Source organism: Ischnura elegans, chromosome 10 (assembly GCF_921293095.1).
Source record: "Ischnura elegans chromosome 10, ioIscEleg1.1, whole genome shotgun sequence".
Taxonomy (NCBI): Eukaryota; Metazoa; Arthropoda; class Insecta; order Odonata; family Coenagrionidae; genus Ischnura; species Ischnura elegans.
The window spans coordinates 105098233-105121931 of record NC_060255.1 but is presented as its reverse complement, the minus strand read 5'-3'; the positions used below and the strand labels follow the sequence as shown (position 1 = coordinate 105121931).

Sequence of the window (23699 nt, the reverse complement as noted above, 5' to 3'; positions counted from 1 at the left end):
AGACTATAGCAATTTAGGACTATATAGGGCAACAAATAAATATTTTGAAAAATTAACCATGTTAAAAACATCCATAGCATACTTTAAGAACTAATATTTCATGAAATATTATGCATTGGAAGAAATAAAATGATTTTATACGAGTAGCGATGGCGGTGTTCTCGAGGTCCTTCACGGGAAGAGGATTCGTTGGTAAACAATATGAAATAATAAACACTTTTTATTTCACTGTTTCGAGTTGATTACAAACTAAGAAATATTATTTCATTAACTACCATTCTATTTAAAAAAAGAACCACAGTAAAAATAAATGGGGGTTAGGAGCACGATGCGCAGAAAATAAATATAAGTTGAAGGGGTTAATCAGCTCTTCCCGTGCAAAAACTGCACCAATACCTATGTTGAAACTGCATGTGTTGAAAATGTGCATGAATTGCAAATTTATCTGAGGAATTCGTAAATTGGACCTTAGTCTCATCAACTCATTAGATTTTACATCAATAACTATAATTTCATTTCTTTCCTCTATCGGACCAGTTAACACGTAATGACCGGATACCTATCCGTTCGGCAAAGTACCATTTATCGCTTCTGTCGGACCAAGGAATGAAGTAATCTTCTGAGATGATATCCTCTGCGTCGCTCTGTCAATTCTTGATTGATCGAGCGAATCAAGCCAAACACCTAGCCTCAAGAGTTTGCTCAGAGTTCACACGTACTTTCTGTTTGCTCTCACCAGTTTTGGACGAATCGCACAGCTTTCCTTAGTATTTAATTCCCTTAGCATTTATTATATTTAATTAAGCGTTCCTGCACCGGAAGAAGTTGAGACCGCAGAGTAAATGACACCGCACAGTAAACCAATTCAAAAGATAAAGAAAGCTATGGATAGCCTCAACGTATATTACATTTTCCCAAATTTCTGACCGTTCAATACAGATTGAGGTTTCGGCCCATATTTAAATCAGCTTCTATCAAGAGCTACCTGAACCAATAGATTTCTCCTCATTAAAAAAGGTACGCTCGAGCAATTTTATAATTTCCGCCGGATATACGTTTCAAAGTCAATCAAAATTCACTAGAGGCTAGATAGTTCTTTTTTTTAATTTCGGGTAAAAGGAATGTTGTTCTTTTTAAGTTGATTGGTTTCCGTGTCACACATAAGCCTGGCTTGTTTTGGCGAAGTGGATTGAATTTCAGACTCGTGTTTTATTTATACTTTTGAGCAAGGGCGCCGACTTATAAAAAATATTGGGGGCCATATCGGGGATCTTTCCCCGGGAAATTTTCTAAAATTTAGATGAAAAATAGTGAGTTTTAGAGTTTGTTAAAGCCTTTTAGAGGAGTCATATGATCAACATTAGAACCCCGAAAACTCGACTCTATAACTCGACACTTCGAGAAACTACAAGCCTGATGCATTTTTTGGCTTTAAAAAAAGTAACAAAACATCAATAGCACGGTATTTTGGTAAAACGCTTATTTCATTTTCAGTCATAATTACGCTAATATACTATTAGAGAGTAGTGAATATAGAGCTCTGAAAAAACTGAAATTATATTTAAATATATCCTAAACTATCATAAAAAATAAACCAAAATATTGCTGTCGCTCAGCAATAGCACTTTGTTGAATAAGTGATATAGCTAATTTAAGTTTACTTTGAATAAGCCTCAGGGTTCATTAAGTTAAAACAATATCTCATCGTTAGTTCTTTAATACAGTTATTAAAGTTTATGCAGTACGCTTCATACTTTCAGTCAACAAGTAAGTAAATATCGGGTTTTAAATCGGTCTAACACTCTAAAAATACTGAAGTACTTGAAAATAAATAATACAGTGCTGCAGTACGAAATCGTAATATATAAATACAGTACTTAATTATCACTGACATTTCAAAACTGAAAATTTAACATTCCCTATGTATTTATCTGTTTTATGAAGATTTTTAATATTATTATATTTTTAATATTATACCATTATTAGGGCAAGAGTGTCTTTAGAAAGGTGCAAATGTCGACCGTCCGACCGGATTACTGTATATGAAGTCGTTGATGACTGGTCAGAAATCCAATTCATCCAAAACATCACGGTGGGCATGGAGAACAGCCAAGTTGTTCTATCACTTCTGTCCCATTGCTGATCGAAGGTATGCTTTCAGACGACTATGGGAGCTAAATGACTGTTCTGCTGTCGCTTTTGTTATTGGAACTACTTGGAGAAACTTAATCACTTCACTACTTTGCATAATATTTCTCCAACTGCAGGCTCTTGTTAGAGTTTAAATAAATAAGTACCGTAAAAGTTACCAAAAAGAGTAAACCCCTGAAGACGATGGCAGACTCAGCCATTGAAACGTTGGGAGAATTAATCCAATACCACACCCGGTGGGAATCCCGAGAAATTTTTCATTAATCTACCGCCAGGAAAACCTAAAATTTTGTATCATATTTTTGTGATAGCACAACATAACTTAATTATTTTCTTGAATTATTGGGGGGTCCCCCCAAACCGAATTTTTGAGGGGGCTCGGGCCCACGGAGTCGGCGGCACTGCTTTTGGGACTTCTTAGTGGACAGATGAGGCGACCGATAACCACTTGAGCCCCATCAAGCAAAACTAATTGAAGCACACCTGTTTTATTTTTCAAAATTTTTTTTCCGCCGAAAAAATATCTGCGAATGGAACGCGTTGGCCACCCAGACCGCAAGAGCTTAGAAATCAATTCTCAATACCAGCTTTTCACCAGCTCACAGAGCATATTTCATTTATTAAAATATTCTACGGGTCGAGGGACGATTACCAGGAGGCTGACTCTAGTTCTTTCTGGCTATAGCCAACGCGATTTGTCGAAAAGATTGGCGAACGGTGTATACATTATTATTCTCATTTTCATTCGCTAGCTAATGAACCGCGAAGCTTTTATTTAATGAGCGCATTTTGTTCTCGTGGGAGTGTTTCTAATCTTAAGGTCATTAGGTCGATTATTGCCGGGGTCACTTTTTTTTGCTACAACACAAGAAAAAGATTCCCATTCTGAGCTTTTCATCTTACGAGGCAATTCGCTTGAAGTTCTAAAATTAGTTTCTATGTACAGGAAAATCTCTTATCAATTGTTCAGCTCTTATAAAGACTCGCTGAATTTCACTATTAGGCTTAAATTCATGTCTGGCAGAGCTCTAGGCATCATAGTACATAGTTTGTGTAGTACGCTGTTCCGCTGCCTTTGGTGTTCATCCAACATAAGCAAATTATGTTAATATGAGAATATTTTAATGCATTCCTAACCTATTCTTCCCTAATATCGTAGCTTCCCTTACATAAGTTCTTTAGCGTACGATAAGCTGCTTGTCAATTTATTCCGTTATAAAACCACAACAAATATATAACTCTCATAGTTTGTGTCATCTGGGTTAGGTTAAAATTGAAAATACTAATCCATAAGTTTCACCGGAGTGACTTTTGGACTCATCGTTTACATCTACGAAAAAGATAAAAAAAAGATAATAGTTTTATGTTCAACTACGGAAAACCGCTAATGAATTAGCAATATTGTACAACTAAATAAAACAATTTCATAGTTTCACGCAATAAACAAAACGTGGCATAATATATTTTAGAAATATGGTATAACTTACCAACGTGCTTCGCGCCCTTAAATTGCTTCCGAAAGGCAGCTTGTTAATCGCTGAAATTATCTTGTGCCCATTGACTTATGGGTAGTGTGCCATTGCTTACAACACAGTATTTCGACATGAGAACGAAGTTTCCCGCACTGAAGCGATAGGTGGGGCGAAAAGAACGACAGGTGGAACGAAACCCTTAGGACGGTCTCGCGGGGTACACTCCTGGGGCAGGGACTGTAAGCGTTAGCTTTTCTCCTCTACCACCAGAAGGGGAAGGACGGGAAGGATCAAGGAACGGAGGCGCCGCCGCGATGAGAGCCCGACGACGCCTCCAGGGGAAGGACGGGGAAGGAAGGGAGAGGACGAGGAATCCTGCACCGTCACAGGGTGGGCAGGTCCTACCATCAGCGAAACCAAGCATACGCAATTAATATGCTAACGATCTTGGAGGAGTATTCTATGAGGAAGAATAATCCAACGATCAAATCGTTAGATCGAAAAGAACGACAATAACCACGGAGAAAACTTTCGCTTCGAGTTGCCGTGGCGAAGCGGAGAGCCGGGCGAAAGGAGAATGAGAATCACAGCATTTTGCCGACCAACACGGCCTGACTTGAAAATTCCTCCTCAATCCGCAATGAGACCCACCCCCTCCTATCCTATCCACAAATCCTACTCTTTCATTTCCAATCTGTCGCTAAATTACACACACACACGCACTTCATTCGTCAATTATTTTCAACATCCCCTCCCCACTCAACACTCGCTCTGAATCTCATCTTGAGGCTACCTCCCCTCACCCACCACGTCCAGCACTTCGTCGCTACTTATTTCTACCTAACCTCCATTTATCTCCATACCCATATTTCGACTGGTATGAAGTAAAACGGATTTACTATCAACAACTAGGAAATGAAGAGCATTTAAGATGAAGATGGTACACTCAAAAGAGTCACCGTACAATGTATGCAATGAAAAATACGAGTAAAAAAGGGAAATTATCCTATTACCATCCCAAAAATCTTCCTATTAAAATTCCTACCATGGTTACAAAAGAGTAATAAAATCGCACATAATTTGGCTGGAGTGTTTCTTGATGCCCAGAAGATCCCAAAAGGTTGAATAATGGAAAAAATAATTCGGTTAAACACTCATTTCTAATAATTTCCATCGAAATTAATTCAAATCACTGAAATAGATTCTCTCAATTCCTCTTTTTTATGATTTCACATAAAATTAGAAGAAAAAAAACACGAAAGTGATGTTGGCCCAATGCCTGTAATATTTAATCCCTCGCAAAAAAATTCGTCACAAGTGCCGGAATGAAACGTTGTCGGATCCTAAACAGACAGGAACTACAACCTAACACGTCGCTAAACTGACTTAATTCAAGATAAACTTGTGCAGATATAGTCATCATCAATTCTTGCGTAGGGACGGTTGCCACTGTAGTTTTTTATGCATAGTCCAATGGCTTGATATTGTAAATGTATTAATAACGGCATAATTAATATTTTAATATTTTTTAATTTTTTTAGAAGTTGCGCCATGCAATAAATGGAACCACGTGACTTAAGAAAAAAAACAGTTTTTACTTAATAACGATTTTGATTATATTCACGTTCCTAAGTCTCGTAAACCACAAAATAGAGTAAAATTTCAAATTATTCGAAACGTAGTTCCCTCATATTCATATATAAATGCAGAAAGAGAGAGAAATAGTGATAAAGAGATTGTATCATCACAGAATTAGGAAGTAATCAGAAGCACGTGATGATGAATTTGAATAGTATCTTTCTAGAAATGGTAGCCTTGCTTGTTGTTTATGCTCAAATTACTATACCATGGATTAATCCACAAATTAACGTGTTCTTCAGTGAGATAGGAGGTCTATAATCCCCAACCCCAAGGTATTATTTGACCTTTATTTTCCAGAGTAATAATAGGACAATGAATGGTTTCTTTATCGAACTTTCTAATTTTCCTGAGCATCACTTGTCACTCAAAACTCGATTCCATAATAATGACAAGCGACAAACAAGTAACCGCTTCATGTCAATAGATAGCGAAGACTCAATATGACTTCACTGTTATTGAATCCGTGGATTAACACTAGAAGGACGGCAGGGGTCATTTGACCCATTTTCAGAATTCAAATTTATTTTTCTCTTATTAAAATATTTTTTTAAATTTTGAAACTTTTTGACTTTGTTCATTTTGGTCTATATTTTGATAAATTAGTGAAAATTCAGCAATAATGTCTTGTTTTAATTTTTTATGACGTGTTATACCTAGAAGGACGGCTAGGGGTCATTTGACCCATAACTGGTTTTCGCGCTATTTTTTTGCCCGTGGGCACTTTAGTGCCATGTATATCATATAATCAGCAAGAGGCTAGTGTGGTAGATGATTTGCTTCATTTTGAATCTGGAAGTACCCGGTTCAATGCCAGTTTCGTCCCAAGGGCTCCTATCTGTATTCGAAAACCTAGGCATAGCGACTTGTTGTGCACAATCTTTCGTTATTTTTTGGGCAGCAAAAGGAAATAAAACCTTTTCAATCCTTGATTTGTGTAAATTCATGTAATTATGATATTTTAATTTTGTTTTATTTATTGTTCGATGATTGTTGTATTACCCACACCGGAAAATCGTCACGTATCCCAAGAATTGTTTTCCGCCGTCCAAGATTCAGAGCTCTTAGAGACATTATTTTCAATTTCGACTCATCAGGTTTACGAATAACTTTCATTTTTCTGGCCTGACGGCACTGTCACTTGACCTAGCCCCTTTGCCGTGTGTCCAGCATTAGTGCCGCCTGACCCCGTCGGGGTTTGGGGTGGGTTGACTGCACGCTTCGTCCTGGGGAAAAATCCTGTCTCTTTTTGAGAGAGCGGAGGAATTGGGTGGACTGTAAAATTCTACTGTAAATTTTACCCTTGGAATCCGCACGTAGGTCGAAGAAGAAGCATTACTGCAAGTTCCTGGAAGATACGAATCAGGATACGGTTGGCGGTTGAGTCCCTGCCGTTCGAGTGGCAATTAGCGTTACTTCTGAAAATTTTGTCCTTTCGTAAGAATTTCTAATATTCTCCTGCTCTCTATACCTCGAATGCAACTAGAGAAGATTCTACCATAATGCGCTTTCGTTTGTAGATTTTTTCGCATGCATATCAGTAGAGAGTTGAGGAAGAAAGTAAGAAGTCAATAAATATATCAAGAGAAGAGAATCCGTCGCGAATCAAATAGCAGTAAGGAATACTGTAGATCAGTCTGGAAGTGAATCGTAAACATCATTTCAACGACATTCTGACCAATCCATCAACATCTGCGTATGATGGAAGCAACGAAGTCCAAGATAGTGAATCCGATGGCGGCTTTGGCGTTTTAGCAAATGCACAGCTCTATCCAATAAAATGCAGCTGTCCTTTTATGAGGTATATTCCAAATAAACCAGACAAATTTGGAATCGAGTACTGGGTTTTTACAGATGTGAAATGAAAATAAAGCCTAAAGGAATTTCCATATTGTGGCAAAGATGATGATTGGCCATCAAATCAAGCGTTGGGGAAATAAATAGTTGCTAAAGTGACCGTAACATACAAGAATTCAGGAATAAATGTAACTTCTATCAATTATTTTCCGTCAATCCTGCTGGCAGGAAGTCATAAAAAATGGAAAATTTCTCTTGCATGGACGATTTGAAAATAATAGGCGTTACGCACAAATATCCATGACCCTAAAATAGCCATTTAATCCATTCAACGCGAGAGCTCAAAAATACCTTAGGCCATACTCTTCCGTAGAATCAGGCAAACTAGAACAATAATGTACTTTCACTCAGCAGCATGATCTCAGGCAACGCTATTTCCGAAACGAATAAAATAATACCAGAGACCATCCTATTTCGTAATAAAAACAAAGCGGGAGTAGATATGATGGATAGCATGTATCAATTTATTTACGTCTCCAAATCCAACGGTCATATCTCCAAGGGCACAAAAAAGAAAAAGGTGCCAAATACCATCAAATTGAATCATTGCACCAATTTCCTTTCCATTTTCCAAATTCCTTTTCATGTGCAAATGGCTGGTGTACTAACGCTCCCTGCCACACGCTTTTAAGCGGCTTGCGGGTTAGTGTGTAGATTTAGATGTAGATGAATAAATCGTCCAATGAACGCATTCAGCGCAAAAAAAATATACCAAAATAAAAAAAAATATTTTGTGGAAACAGGGCTGAAAACATACTGTCTGAGATTTATAACAAAGTAATAAGTTTAAAAAATTTTAATGCAAATTTTGTAAACCCAGTATCCCTATTGTTTAAACATGTAACACAACTTTTGTATTGAGTGTATGTATTTTCATTATTTGATTTGCAATCGACTACTACACACGGTTTAATTCATGATTCTTTAAAATATTTGTTATTAACTTTTGACGATGGAAATAATATTTAATAATGTTAAATAGTGTTTTTAATGAACTGATTCAACAATTAATACGATTAAACTGAATATTGGTTGAAAATTAGGCGTTTTATTCCAAAATAAATTTTAGGGGTCAAATGACCCCTAGCCGTCCTTCTAGGTAGCGCGAAACTCCCGTCCTCCTAGTGTTAAAGAAGGTTTTCCGAAAATATTCCTTTACTAGTTGTCGGAAGAAGAGAAAGATACGAAATTATATTCACTTTTGCTTCAATCCAGTCACGGCAACGGACATTTCTGAAAATGTAACAGCATCACGCTTCATAAACTTCTCAATTTTTTGATTCGCCGATTCGTTAAGCAAGGAGGGCCACTCTGCCAACCAAACAGGACGCATTTCGAGTGCAATTCAACTGCGCTCCATTAATTGCATAATGAACTACTGCATGTTAACTCGGCGCTGCGTGTTAATCGCCCGAAATTCGGGACGCCTGCCACGGCGGATGGAGACAGGGCCTCGCGACAAGATTAGAGGAGGATATTAAGCCGATAATGCGATGAAATACGGCGACGCGGCCGCACCAGTGTCACCGGCGGAGGCGATAAAACTTCTCAAACGCGCCATTTAACTTCCCAAACGGGAGAAGAGGCATTGGACCAGCAGAAGGGGAGGGGAAGTTCAACGGCGCAACAGAGCACCTCCCTCTCTCTCTATTCCTCTCTCTCTCTCTATCTCTATCTATGGTTTCAGAGCACAAATATAGCAATGGTACTTGGAGGATGCCATCCGCAGCCGAGATCACTTGCGCTATGCCACTTGAGAGGACAGGAAAGGGAGGAAACCCGGTGCCGGCGTTAGCTTGATCATAACGAAAGGACCAAGGGGATCTCGACTAAACGTCCCATCCGACGGACGGTGTGCTGTACTTGAGGAGTCCTTCAAAACGCACTCATGCAGGAAATTCCTTAAAAATCTCTGTCATCGCCGGGATATGAACTTGAACCCACAAGGTGGAAAACTAAAACTCTAGCCACCACCCCAATTCGATTCCTCCCGCATTCGCCAAACAACAGTGAAACTCGGCCACAGCGAAATATAAAATTTTACATTTAGCTCCAAGTATGTCAGATGGTAACTCCAGTTTAGAATCAGAAATAGACATATCGCTGAATGAAAATACTCCTTACCATATTAGGAGACGGTGCGTTATTTCAGTTCCCATCAAAGTTTCATGTCCACTATTTTTCTAAACCTATATACTACCCCGCGAGCGGACCCGATAGGCGTGTGGCGGAGTATGCCCGTCACCAGACGTAATAAAATAGGGAACTGCGCGGACTAAGTCCCACCTAGTTGTTTCAATTGTGTCTGTAACTGGCCAGTTATTGATAGGGTGAATGAAATAAAATACTTGGGAGTAATTTTGGTCAGTAATTTACGCTGGGATAAACATTTACTTACTGTAAACAAATGCCTTAGAAGTGCCTTGTCCAAAGTTTACTACCTACGAAACAAATGTCCACTTCCAATTTAAAAAGAATATTTATCATGCTCTTGTTCATTCTAAAAATATTTGTGGTATAATCTGCTGGGGCAGTGCATACATGAGCACATTTAAGTGTGCACTCGTTTTGCAAAAAAATAATTAGGGTAATATTGTATAAAAATTGTTATGAGCACTCATTTCCGTTGTTTGTGGCCCTAAATTTGTTGCCATAAAGGAATTTGTATTTAGTCAAAGTGCTTAAATTTTTTTTTGCCAGAAGTGGACATATGCCGAGTTGGTGTGATAAATATAAATACAATGTAAGGATTGAGTCATTTCTAGCAGCTAACAGACCTAAGTTAACATTATATAAACGCTGTTTTCTTTACATGGAGCCAAAGTTATTTCATTTACTGCCCACTAGAATTTAAAAAAATAAATCCTCAAATGTAATGTTAAGACTTGTTAAAGACTGGCTTTTCTCGCAAGAAATAATAGAAAATTTATTTTGATATTGTTTATTTAAAACATTCTTGTATCATTTACTGCGTTATTATTTTTTATTGGCATACATATTGTTGTTATTCGATGGTGGCTCAATTCTGGTCCTATGACCTTGTAGACCACCTAAAGCTCCTTCTCATGTTATTTTTGTATTCAGATGTAAAAACAAAATGTAGGAGTTAATCAATAAATTATTATTATATTATAGTATTTATTAAATGGTCCTCAATGGTGCGGGGCAAAGCGAAGTCCAACAGCTATCCTCTCAACAGCTGTCAACCACGCTCTCCTACCTTGCTCAAATCCTTAATCACTTGTCCCATTTACGTTACTCATTCGGGGCAATCCTTTGCCGTTCTTCACGTCAAAGCAAGCCCTCTATAGCTATTTATTTATTTTAGGGGGAAAAGCGGTTTCCCATACCTATCCGTTCGCGAAAATATCTCTTAATCAATCGTTTCTGTCGGACACATATCAGGGTTCTAATATGATGTTGTCCACGTCACTCTGAAAGATATCCACTCTTAAATTCTCAAGCAATTGCTTAACCTTGCGTCAGGCGCAATATTGGAATTGCTGAGTACAGACGCCATGTGCCCGACAGTTACAGGGGTGGAAAAACATTGTTTACCCTCGGCATTTGTCAGTGGTACACCGTTGTAATTTATGGCACCATTGTAAGTGTAGTCTAACACCTCCATGATGATGTATACATAGCCCTTAATACGCCGTCATACGGCCGCAGACCGCTTCTGCAAGGTGCGATTCAACGTGTTCATGAGGCTATAAGGTATTATGATATATATATTCTAGCATGTGATTAAATAAGATCAATATTTTTATTTTGCTAACTTATTTAGCTAATAACGCTTTTATTTGGATTTATATTTCCAATATTTTGTTTAATTACGCTAAATAATCCGCTACTGACTTGTCGGCATAAATGCGAAAAGCAAAAGGCTGCATGTCGGATGTCAAAACAATGTTGATCCTGGGTACGCCCTTGAGTTTAAGTTAAACTTAGTATTTCAGAAACTAACTTCAAATCAACCTACTCCTGCTACAATTTTGGTAAAATGGGCAAAATAACGCACTTCCCTTAACTATTTTCATTCACCGCCTCCTACTCATCGAAAACTAACATTACTGGAGAACAGCACCTCACGTGAAAGAATTTTTAGGATAGATATTTCGTGTAAAAACCGTGATGCGATGATGACAGACATCTTGGAACTCGGCGACACAATTTTAGTTGGGAATTCTCGTAATACTATTGCCGCAACCGAATACCACTTGAGGCGGGATCACACCTTGAGTGACGTTTTGGAATACGGCCACTAATAGTGCGTGCGGAAGTCCTACTTCGCAACCACTCCGATAACCAATTCATAAAAATAATTTGCATCGAGTACAACGCATTTGGACACGTAGGGATATAAAATTTCAAGACATCAAATCCCGAAATTTGATACTGTAGAGAAGTTGAGGCCCGGTTTATAGAAAAATATTTGGGATAAAATATCTGACCTGCACTGCACTTACCGTGATATTCCAACACCTATACGTCAACGGTGGTGTTCACAGAGATTATCGCGGATACTACCTTATGGCGAAATCAGTGTGGTCGGCGGTTTGGTCGATTTGGAATTAACGAAAAAATTAGCGCGAAGCTCTGGAACGGCAGTTGGTACCCTTGTTTTTCTTCAATCTCTTTGCAAGCGTGGTTAATTTGTTATAATCGTGAATCGTGGAGGAAGATATAATAATGTAGATTTGAAATGGAATTGTAGATTAACTTCGGAATTGAAAATCGATACGAATAAGAAAATGCTCGATTCAATTTCAATACGATATGCGGCAGTTTGCTCGAACAGTTCAGCAGTTTGAAGCAAATTTTTAAGTTGATGAATCAATATTCATCGCCAATTATTTCAATGAATCGGCCTGTGCACTTGCGGGAATAGGTGACTCTTTTCAACTAGGAAACAGACGTTGCTGATGCATAGGAATTGAAGTCCCGAAATTCGATGCGTTCACGCAAGATCATGAGTCGCAATTCGAAAAAAAAGACTTAAGGCCGATGGAAGGCCACTGTTTAATAATCATGAGAACTTTACCACATACTTATTCACTTATTTGGAAAATCCTTAAATTTATTTTAGCAGAAAACCATCGCAAAAACAAGAGACATAGTGTGGGATCGAAGTCAGAAACACAATCATCACACGCGAAAATCGCGACTTAAAAACTTTGAAAAGGTCGCATCTGCATACCCAAGTACAAATCCTGATCCGTAAAGGTCTATGCCAACATCTACTGGATCTGAACAGTTGTTATGCATTACCGAGCATAGTAATTATGCGGGGCGCATGCGCAGAAGAGGAAAAATCGCCTTTGTTTACTTACATGATCTTGAGCTGCACTATTGGGATTCAAAGACGTTTGAGATGTTTGACTGGCTGTCGTCTTCGGTTGCAGGTGTGCCGGGTACGTCGCGCGGCGTGGGTGGACCAGGTTTTCACGGCGGACGCCTATTTCATGGCGTACTTTGCCTTTCGCGTGCTTTTCGTGCATGCCATCCCGTGCGCGGCCCTGGTCGTGCTCAACGTGCTGCTCTTCAGGGCCATGAGGGCAGCACAGGTCAAGAGGCGCAAGCTATTCCAAGTGAGTACCAATCCCTCCACACCTTGAAACATAAAAAAACAAGATGCTGGTCATTCCACCTTAATATAAATAAAGTAAAACTCTACACACTGATTTCCCAAGAAGCCGGACATTAAGGAATTTATGTTTATTATTATTACAAATAATATTGAAATGTTAAGGTGAAATTTTGCACAAATTTCATCAATTGCACGTAATTATTTTAAAACTACGGAGCCTTATTCTTATTATCAGCATTGTAATTTATCTCACTAGAATCTTCGGATTCTCTGTAACTATCGTAACAGAATTTACTCTGTGACGCCTTTTCGTTACGGATAAAAGAATTGCACTCATTGTCAGTAACATTCACTATTTATGGATGATTTCTAACCACTGATAAACTGTGCCAGTCGAAAAAGCTTTATTTGAAATTGACGCCAATAGAGATATCTTTGAATTAATAATAATTTAAAAAAACCTACAAAATCGTAATTGTGCTGAAACACACACACTACATTCCTTTTCGATATGTGACGTCAGACACAACATGAAGTTTGCTATTTGGCATTGGTTTATATTTGTTATTTGGTATCTAGGAGTGCTCAGTTCTCTTTTTGAAATACTCAAAGAATTGTTTATTTGGACCAATCAATGAAACACTCACGGAGTAACGTATTATTTAGTTCGTGAAATTTTACATGATGGAAGAAATAGCTTTTTAAAAAACTTAAATAACTTTTTTTTTGTTTCAAAAAGTGTCTTCGACGCGAAGATCGGGAAGTCGTCGAATACTAATGTTCCTCTGGTTTAAATATTTCAAAACCTAGGGAGAATCAATCATTAAGTCCAAATAATAGCCCGTTTTGGCAATAAACAGTGATAAATATAGCATTAATGGTTATATTGACGAATTTTAAAGTTTATCTAGAATTTTATGGTTTTACGATGAGTGAGAATGATCAACAAATGTTGAGCGTATGCAACCCGCGTGCCACCAAAAATGTCTGCCTGGGGTGGGGCGCGCTCACTCTTGAGACCGTATCTCGGGAACCACTGGTCACAATTGGAAAATATTTTAGGAGCAGCATGCCAAATACCCATTGTATCGTTATTTACCATAGGAAATCAGTTGAAAAATACCAGCGCCTTCTTATCGCCATCCATATCCGAAAAACAGCCGAAAATACCGAAATTTCTCAACTTTGGGTGCGATGCGGCACGTGTTCCTGTTATCCAATTGCAATAATATTTTACAGGATTTGTTTTTACACCAATTGGCATAAAATGAGGGGGTGTCCCGAAATAAATTCGAAAAATCGAAAAAAAGGACCACCCTAATGTCACACATTTAGATTTCTTCGACACATGAAGGTTAGGCGTGTACGGCACTAGTCACAAATGAAAATATCATCGTCAATACCTGCACATTTTTCATGAGCCCAATCTCACAATCCAACCTTTGCCTCATTCAGACTGTTATATGAACCATTCCAATAAAGGCATGCAGAACTTCTCTTGCCTCCATCCTCAGGCTCAGGACACACATTGCTTCGTTGCTGTGTTGTCCTCTCTATAAGCTATCCTCTTACAGATTTCTTTAGTCTCCCTTGCCTCTTCATGTCTCGTCTTTGTCTTCTTCGCTATTCGTCCACCTATGAATTTTTACATAAAATACTCGTCAAGACTATTGCAACAAATCTTTGACGTTTCGAAACAGTTCATGGACCCTTCATTCCGGGTATTGGCATTACGTCATCCGTGGAGACAAGGCTTAAGTCTGTTACGCGTGAAATGAAGTGAGTCCACTGGGATCTGTTAGCACTAAATCGCCTGGAAGGTCTGTTTCGTGAACAGAAATTGTAGATGCCTTGTCAGTCAATACAGTCGGCTCTGCATATGTGGTTACAGGGTACAATGAGGACTGGTCTGATTGCGCATGATCGGATATAGATACCTTTGGATTAATTAATGCCTGTGTTACAGGATCTTTAGCTAGGCGTGTTGTTTTTCCACGACAAAATATACATTGTGAAATATCGCGAGCTAAGGAATGTATTCCACATGCCTTCAACCAACTTATCGCATCCATGGGAGTACAGGCTTTCAGAAAAACCTCTCCAAAGACTTCGGGCCATTATAATCCCTCGAGACATTATCAAGGCATACCCTTCCCTTCGAAGGAATATTTACAGAAAATTAAGAAATCTGAGCATAAAAACAGAACGCTGTTTTACATAATGAATGCAAAGGCTACAAAAGAATCATCGATATATTCTTAAAACGCTGACATACATTCATGAACAAGTACAGGGGTTTAGCGGAGTAGGACCCATAGAGGGGGGCCCTTAGAAGGACACAACCACCAGGGCCGGGACCCAGTACCATTCCACAGTTAGGCCTCCCAGTCAACTCGGGGAAGGGTTTGGAGGCTCGCCGCCGCGGTGGGGAGAATGCCTCCGGGGTGAGGATGGCGTTGTAAGGGAGAGGGTTGGGGCACAGTTAAGAAGAAATAATGTGATTATCAGTCACCCGAGAGCTAAAATCACCTTTCCCTCTCTAAATTTTATAGGACGCCACAGAGTTAACCATGCTTCAGCCTCCTTTGAGGACGACTCTTAACAAGATGGCATAGGTACTAATCGTAAAGAAATGGAGGGTGATTGTTTTAGCGCAGAGGAATGCATTCCCACTCCTCTGTTCACTGTCCACCCCTTTCATTTTCCCCGACCCGAATGTTCGAATGACCTCGCGGCAAAGGTCATCCATTCATCGAGAAATCGCCGAACGCTATCGTTATTCTTCTTTTTTTTCTTCGAGGCGGAGGGTGGAAAGAGATACATCCATGGCCGCTCAGGGACAAACGGGAGAGCAACACGCGAACTGATTCAATGATTGACTCCAGGCATGAAAGCTTACGGCCGTGCTACTTACCACTGCCCACCACTCCCAGAAGCACCGAAAACCGTGAGATACGTATTTGCGGGCTATCGACCATTCAACTCCACATGCTGGCACGTTATTCCGCCGGAATGAATGTTGTTCGAGAAGGCACGGGACGCTTGATCACCGTTTCAAATTCGTCCAACGGTCGCCTTTTCCGTTTGTCCCTCTAAGCGAGGTCCAATCGCCGAATGGGATCGAGAGAGAGAGAGAAAGTACGAACGAAAGTGGCGCCTTCAATGAATGCGTGCCATTGTTGGGTCGCTGTGGTTATTGCAGCCAAAAAATAATGTAAAGCAGCCTCAAAACAAACGAGTGCCATTTCCATGACAATTCCAAAACAATAGCTCCACAAATCACAATGAAAATCGAACAAATACAATTAAACTGTAAGATTGCATATAGACAGAGACAACAAAAGTACTTTTCCACACTTTTTTATCATTCAATTATTGAAACTTCTATTTAGTTTCCCCCGTGATCAGTTAACAACCGATGTTAAATAAATAATAAAATCTCACGCACGAACGCAATTTTGGATAATCAGTTTCGTCGCCTGACTACTGACCTACCTCAATCCTACCAACCAAACAACCATAAACCTACTTTCTTAAAGCCGTTTTATAATAAAAAAGTAATCAATCAATCATTCATACTCAGCACTTATCGTGATATTCCGATAGTTCGTCGATAGAACAGGTTTGGAGGTGCGGCAATGAGCTGGCAGTGTGGTCGATTTTTAATTCTATCAGGAAATGTAGAAATGTAAATGTGGAACTTCAGAGCGCGCAGCATCGATCATTCAATTTATTTCATGCGCTATATAATCGTATCTTGCTAGTTCTCATCATAAATCGTGGAAAAAGACACATTGGAATAAAAAATTTTAATAAGGAATTTATATTTTTTGGTAATTTTTCCATGAACGGTTTTTGCACCTTCACTAATTCGTTACATAGTTATCACGAAGGGGTTTTCCGTTGATATGTATTTCAACCGTCTCTTTCCCTTGAGATAATGTACCCCCTGTTTAAAATTAAATTGAATTTAAACATAAAACGAGGCGTGCGAATAGATATAAAATGAATCGTGATCTCTACCATAAGAACACAATTGGAATGGCATTTGCCGTCTAGGCCGTCTAAATGATACTGGGGAGGCTGACATCTCGGAGTCTACGCATGAAAATGTATACGTAATGCACGGTGCAAGCAGGGCTGGGAAAAACACAGGCCGGGGAGCATTTGAAATTCAAATTTCGGCTCCAAAACTTAAAATTCAATATACAAAATACCTTTGACTTGGGTATTTGAAAAACAAACTACAAAAAGAGTGTTTTAAATGCATTTCAAAATAGAAAATACATTTGTATGGAAACGAAGAGATCTTAAAAATGAATATAGTCTGCCTTGTCTTGTTATGGATATTTGCAAACGTTAAGAAAACGATCCTAACGAAAACGAAATACTCTCTGATGTTACAGAATTATTATTAGAACTACTTCAAAAGTATTTTAAAGTAACAAATGTTTTTTATTTTAGAATGGTATCCTTTTTTCATTTTCGAATATATATCGTGTCGTGTATTTTAAATACAAATTACAAATGCATTTCAAATAGGTATTTTAAAATGCTTGTATTTCAAATACTTTCCATCCCTGGGTATTAACCTTCCACATCCTCCATGCCATTACTTTGATTTTTAACATTCATGCATGATTTCATGCCCTCGTTGTCGCGGATTTATTTACGCGAATTATTAAACTAAGGAAGTTCAAACCTCAAAGTGGGTACGAAGAAAGCGTAGGCATTAGTCAACGGTAGAGGAGAAATCTGGAATACCGACAAAACACTGGAACGTAAAATGGATGAGTTGAATGAATTATGTTATAGGAGGAGAAGAATAAATAGCGATGAAAGGGAGAGAGAGAAGATATCATCATAATAGCCTGAGTGAATAGAGCATTTCACAAAAGGAAATACGCAATTGCGGCGGGAAATTTAGGCGTATATGTGGCATTGTGGCATTATGGTCGATGACAGCGGCAAGAAATCAAGGATGGGGGTATTCGAAATGTGGTTTTACAGGAGAATGAGGAGGATCAAACCGTGAAATCTTCACTGAAAATAAATATCTAGTATTTTCCGCCATTTTGACAAGTATTCGAGAGAATAAATTCGCGTCACCGACAGCCTCGGCGATCCGCAATTCACGAGGAAATGATATACATATAATCGGGGTAGTTAAGCGCGGGGTAGTAATCGTGATGGCGTGAACTAAGGAGACGGGAAAACTTATTGGGCCACATTATGAGGTACGATGGTCAGATGAAAACAGTCGCAGAAGGACAGGAGGATGAGAAGCAGGTCAGGGGACGGCCCATTAATGAGTTACTTAAGCAGGACAAATGATAAAGGAAGTAATAGAGAACAACTGAGTCACTATGAAAAGGCCAGCGGCGGATATGAGAGAGAAAGAGGAATGGAGAGCTGCGACAAACCACTCTTAGGATTTATGACTTAAAATGATGATGGTGTGATAAAAAATTAATCAATTTTCACAGCAATTCCTCGCCATTGCAAATACTCAATTGCATATATCGATAAAAAAAAATGGATTCGTGTGCCGCTCTGCAGACGTTTTGCAAACGTATCACAATGGGACTGATGTGGCATCAGAAATCAAGTTCTGCAGGACATACAGGCCACTCCTCCAAACAGTTTCCTTGTTCGAGGCAAAAATTTATTTTTATTTGAACGAGGCGTTTTGTGGAACTACTTTTGAATAACCAGTGCGATAATCGTCAATTCTCAGATTTAGGTTGAAAGATAGAGAAGTTAGGAAAAAAAATGCTCCGAAGTCATTAGGTACACATCACTCGTTGAGGTGAGCAGTTAGTCGCGCGCCGTAGGCGGTCACCTGCTGAATTTCCAACCGATGTCCGTATTTGAATAGTTTCGTGACGTCATCCGAATATGAATCTGGATGTACAGAATAACCCCTGATCGCTAATTGAGTCTCTCTTTCTGGTCTCAATCCGAACAGGAGAACAAGAGGAACGAGTGTCGTCGCCTCCGAGACTCGAATTGCACCACTCTGATGCTGATCGTGGTGGTGACGGCGTTCCTGGCCGTGGAGATCCCCCTTGCAGTCGTCACTCTGCTGCACATCATCTCGTCCACGGTCACCGAGATCCTCGACTACTCCGTCGCCAACGTGCTCATCCTCTTCACCAACTTCTTCATCATTCTCTCCTACCCAATCAACTTCGCCATCTACTGCGGGATGTCCAGGCAGTTCCGGGAAACATTCAAGGTGAGACCACTGGCAACAATGGAAGCCCTAGTTACTAGCCCATTACAAAACTGAAGTCATAGCCTTCAATTTATTATTCCAGAACCCGATTCAATCTGGAGACCTCACTCCAACTGATGTAGTTCAGACCGAAGTTGAGTTTGAGTTCATATTTTATAAACAACCCTAGACTCAGCTCAATTGAGATAGAGTAACTGCGGTAAGATCCAGCGGTAATATATATCGATGGCTAAGTTCTAACAACACGTATCTCAAAAATAGCAACTTTTCAGGAGAGCAAAAAAGGATTGATTGATTTTACTTGTACACTGAAATTAAAAACCAAAAGTTTATAATGTCCGATGTCCTTTAATAATAATAGTAATAACCGATGTCCTTTAATAATAATTGTGGAAGTTACCACCAGGCTCAAATAAATCAGGTAAATTTCAAATACCCTATATCAACATTCAGTAGTGAAGAGATGGCTTAAAGCTACCGAAGAAATCAGAAATTCAAAGTTCAAAAATTCCTCACGGCAGAAACTAATTTAACTCAAATTGGTTTGGAAAAGAAGATGGCAACCGGCTGTCGTGACGTCAGACTTTACCAGTCCAGTAGGGAAGCACTGCGGTTGAATTTGAAAAAAGAACCGCTTCGGCTATATTTGATGTGCTATTTTACCGTAGAGAACAGAGTGACGGTATTATGACGAAATTGAATCCGTGAACATTTCATATGATGGCCGACAAGTCTTGCCTAGTATTTTATCTTCATCTCCTCCACGTCATTAGAGGCAAAACATTAAGAGAACAGTTAATATTTTACGTACAACTTGAAGGGTTGAAAAAACACGCCAATGAGTAGTCTTTCCGCGACTTTTCTCAGTCATCGCGTGACAAAAAGCCTTGTCCTCACAGTCTCGTTCTTGGTGACGTCATCCGATGTTTGGGATGTTCCCTTCCATTTCCCCTCGTCAACGCAGCCAGCCTTGCATGCTCCGTAGAGCCTCGCTCAAATGAAACTTGACCTTGCACAATTCCGGGCGACTAAAGTCATAACAACAATGGAGAGAGCTGATGTCCCCTCCTCACGTGAAGCCATGGGATTGCACATTTGGCCATCTTGAAAGGAACCTCTTAAACACACGAAAAATATCGCAGCTTCGAATTTTTTCCTCCGCGCTTAGAATTCGGATGATGTTGAGAAGAGGGAGATAAATAGCTTACGGGTTTTAATAGCTGGCTATAGAATAGATAAATAGCTGGTGTGAGATTTTCACCTCAAATTTCAGAAAACTTGCAATTAAATATTACGAATTTCCTCATTCAACATAAACAATGCATGAGAGTAGGTCATGTTTGGAATCCCAGCCTGTCTGCAATTGCTCCCGAGTGAGATACATGGCCACTGGCATCCCATTTACATGACCTCACTGGTGTCGTGAGATTTGTGTGCTAATAGATCGCTGCTATTCTTCTGTTTTGCAGGAGCTGTTCGTGTCCAAGCAACATGGCCACGCGGCGCTGCCGCAGCCGACGGGAGACGGGGGAGGGGGCGACTGCGGAGGGACCGGGGCCCCTTCCACGGCCATTGGGACCAGGCGCTCTCGGGCCCTCTCCGTCCCCAACGGGCCCCCGCGGACCTGCACCGACCAAACAGTCCTCTAAGAAGGACCACCTCCAAACACTGCTTTGATGCGCCCCCTTTACGATGGCATCTCAAATAATAAACAAATGAATCACGTAATGAAATTTCAAGTCGTCTGCAGTGGACCGAAGAATCCTTCAATCGTGTAAACAATTGATGCGTTGCTAGGGCAATAATCCCAACAACAAAAAATATTTTCATGAACAGTAATGAGGAGCCAACCCTGTAGCATCAGCGTAAAACGCTTCAGGCAACGCAAAACAACTAGCTGAAAGTCATGCCATGAATGAATGGGGTCCTCAGGTGAAAGTATGAACAATGTGACGTCAGTGGACAGGTTTGATATTGAGATCAGTTTTGCCTCGTTGGTGAAGTGTATTTAAGGGCGCAACTATTAATGTTGGTCTACGAACACGATCGAAGACTTAAATGACGATCAGAAATACGTGAAGTTTGGCCTACCGGTATCCTTCTTGGAAACTTTAAGCATAGAGAAAGCACAACTTCCCTTGAAAAGCCCATCAGCGGTGAGTTCAAAGAAGAATGCTGAATACAGACAGTGCGAGAAACTGTCGGTTAAACATTTCATGTTCATTGCAGTAACTTATGAATAATCACGATGTTTCTTCAATTAATGTCATAATACAAAATAGAACATTGATGTTTTCTGTCTAGGAAATATTTTTTCTTGCAGAGTATCGGTTAATGTGTTAAATGGAAATTGTTTTGTGTGACGGACGTCCGTCGAGGCAGAATGAACGCTTCGATGGCATTTTTCCAAGATCGGAGATGTAGACAACCTTCTCGATGAAAACCTACCACTCAAGATATCTTTAAATCAAATAAACTTCATCATATCCTTTCTGAGAAGAAACTTAAAGAAAAATAAAGGGACACTTAGATCCCTTCGCAGCCCAGAGCTGTGACAACTCAATGGATTCTTGTCGACTTCTATGTGCGATGAAACTGACATGTTAAACCACGATGCATGCTCGTGAAATCAAGTGCGAAGCATTAATAACATTTCGATCCTCTAATTATGAGGTCCTGGGATAGAGTTACCCTCGAAATGGAAGAGCATTCATTAGATTTCAAGAAATATTGAATCGAAACCTCCTAACTTATCAATGCCATCACTATGAGCATGCAACTGGTTCAACATCTAGTAAAAAAAACTTTTTAAAAAAGGAAATGATTGGGTGTACAACTGTAATAAAGAATTACAAAATGGTTCACATTAAAAAAATGTTGTAAAAATTATTTTGTGTCGTGATTGACAATTTTTCCATACTTCGACACTGGATAACTCTCACCAGAAATTTGGAATTATTCGTCGGTACTGGAATAAAAAAAATAGGCAAAAGACAAATTATTAGTACAGAGTGAACTGTAAACATAGGAATGCTGATACCCTCTCTGTAAGCAAAGCCAAGAAATTGCGCGAATGGCCATCTTGAGAATTGGGTACCATTAAAATGCATGGGGAATCGCACAACTCAGAAATTTTTGTCTAAAGCAATAAAATTCGGATGAGATTGCGGTTTGGAAGGTAAGTTACTTGGCTCCCACATGAGTTTTTCTTTACCTCAACACGCTTCATTCAATCAATGGAATTTTAAGCTCTTCCCCACTTTAAATGACGCATGGGAGGCGGCCATGTTTGAAGGGAGCGGACGTTTTTCAGACCGGCTCCTTCAACTGCTCCCGTGCACGGCGGCCAGAATTCAACTGTTCAAGAGTTCTGCGGTTGAAGAGCTGGATCTATTTACATCGCTCGTATGTTTCATATGCAATGACATGCCTTGAAAAATTAGAGGAGAGCTTTGTCAAAACAATCTTCGCATTGTTGATGACGACTGGGAGAGAGTAATAAAGTAAACCACATCACGCGCTGCATAGCTACATGAGGATGGCTCAAGAATTTCTGGTGTACTTATAAAGCACATTTTAGGAATAGAACCAGCTAGACAAACGCTGTTATCAAAACGGTGAAAAATCATCTATGAAGGCCTGAAATTACGATCCTGCAACGATAAACTTACTTAAACCCTCAGTTAACTATCGATCTTATTACGGCCTTATTCCGGTGTGTATTGCTAACGGTTATAAATGAAATACCAAACACAAGGATTAATTCTTCACATCCAGCTCGCAAACTTGTTCATAAGTGCAGACAAAATACTGAGAATATGTCTAAATGTTGATTGTTGCCGTTGTATGGTAACCAATTTTGGAAAATTCTTAATATGGGTTCTCTGAGATATTGCCTATGGCAAAATTTTCATACATTTCATACGAAAGTTAATATTAGGCAAAATTATCATCTTTTCGTACTTTAAATTCATATAAAATAGAAGCGCAACGATATTGAGGATATTAACACGTTCAGGGCACAGAGTAGATATATACAGAGGGGACATTAGATGGCAGTACCATAGGTTTCTCTGTAATGAAAAATGCGCACGGCGGCCATATTGAAAATAAGTAAAATTATGCGGTAAATTCAAACCAAATAGTGCAAACGACCCGAAAAAAGGGGGTTTAAAATTCAAAGTAGCCTAATTATTTCTTTACTAATAAAGGTAGAGCAAGGAACTCCAAATCGCACGCACAAATCCGGCAGTTATTATGTAAATTGCTGACAGTCTTGTTTTCTAAATCCGACCGACGACATCGAATCACCCGTTCCTTGGACCTGCGCCAACACCACAAGTTCTTATTAAACTTTTTCGACAATTTCATTTCGCATGCAAAATAATACTCGAATATAAGTTTAGTTTCTTCGATCAGCGATGTAACTCAGAAAAAATATGAAATTACTTACCTCACAGGGTCTTTAAGGGAAACTGAAGAAACTCAACTTTGCTTCCGTCATGCCCGCATTGTTTTTGCAGTTAATGGCTGAACACCAAGCAAAACCTTTTCTTCTCGTCTTATTTTCCACTTCCTTCATTTTCCACGTTTCTTTAAAACACTAGCACACTACGTGAAAGCATTGAAGAGTGGAGGAATGAAAAAATTTGTGCGACAACACTCCACGCCAAGCGCGAACGATAGCAACCAAATAGCAACTCAAGCCACGTTTCCTTATTTAGAACATTGTGAAATGCGCAATGAGCTGATT

General features: G+C 39.4%; 1 protein-coding gene across 1 annotated transcript in view; it reads left to right on the top strand.

Annotated features, from left to right (window-relative positions):
- The window catches only part of LOC124166779 (sex peptide receptor), a 749439-nt gene extending 727604 nt beyond the window's left edge, over window positions 1-21835 (top strand). Inside the window, exons 8-10 of the mRNA XM_046544458.1 lie at window positions 12524-12709; window positions 18677-18946; window positions 20416-21835. Coding sequence (XP_046400414.1) covers window positions 12524-12709; window positions 18677-18946; window positions 20416-20595 — 636 coding nt within the window. The 3' untranslated portion in view covers window positions 20596-21835. The remainder of the gene's footprint in view (window positions 1-12523; window positions 12710-18676; window positions 18947-20415) is intronic.
- The last annotated feature ends 1864 nt before the right edge of the window (window positions 21836-23699 follow it).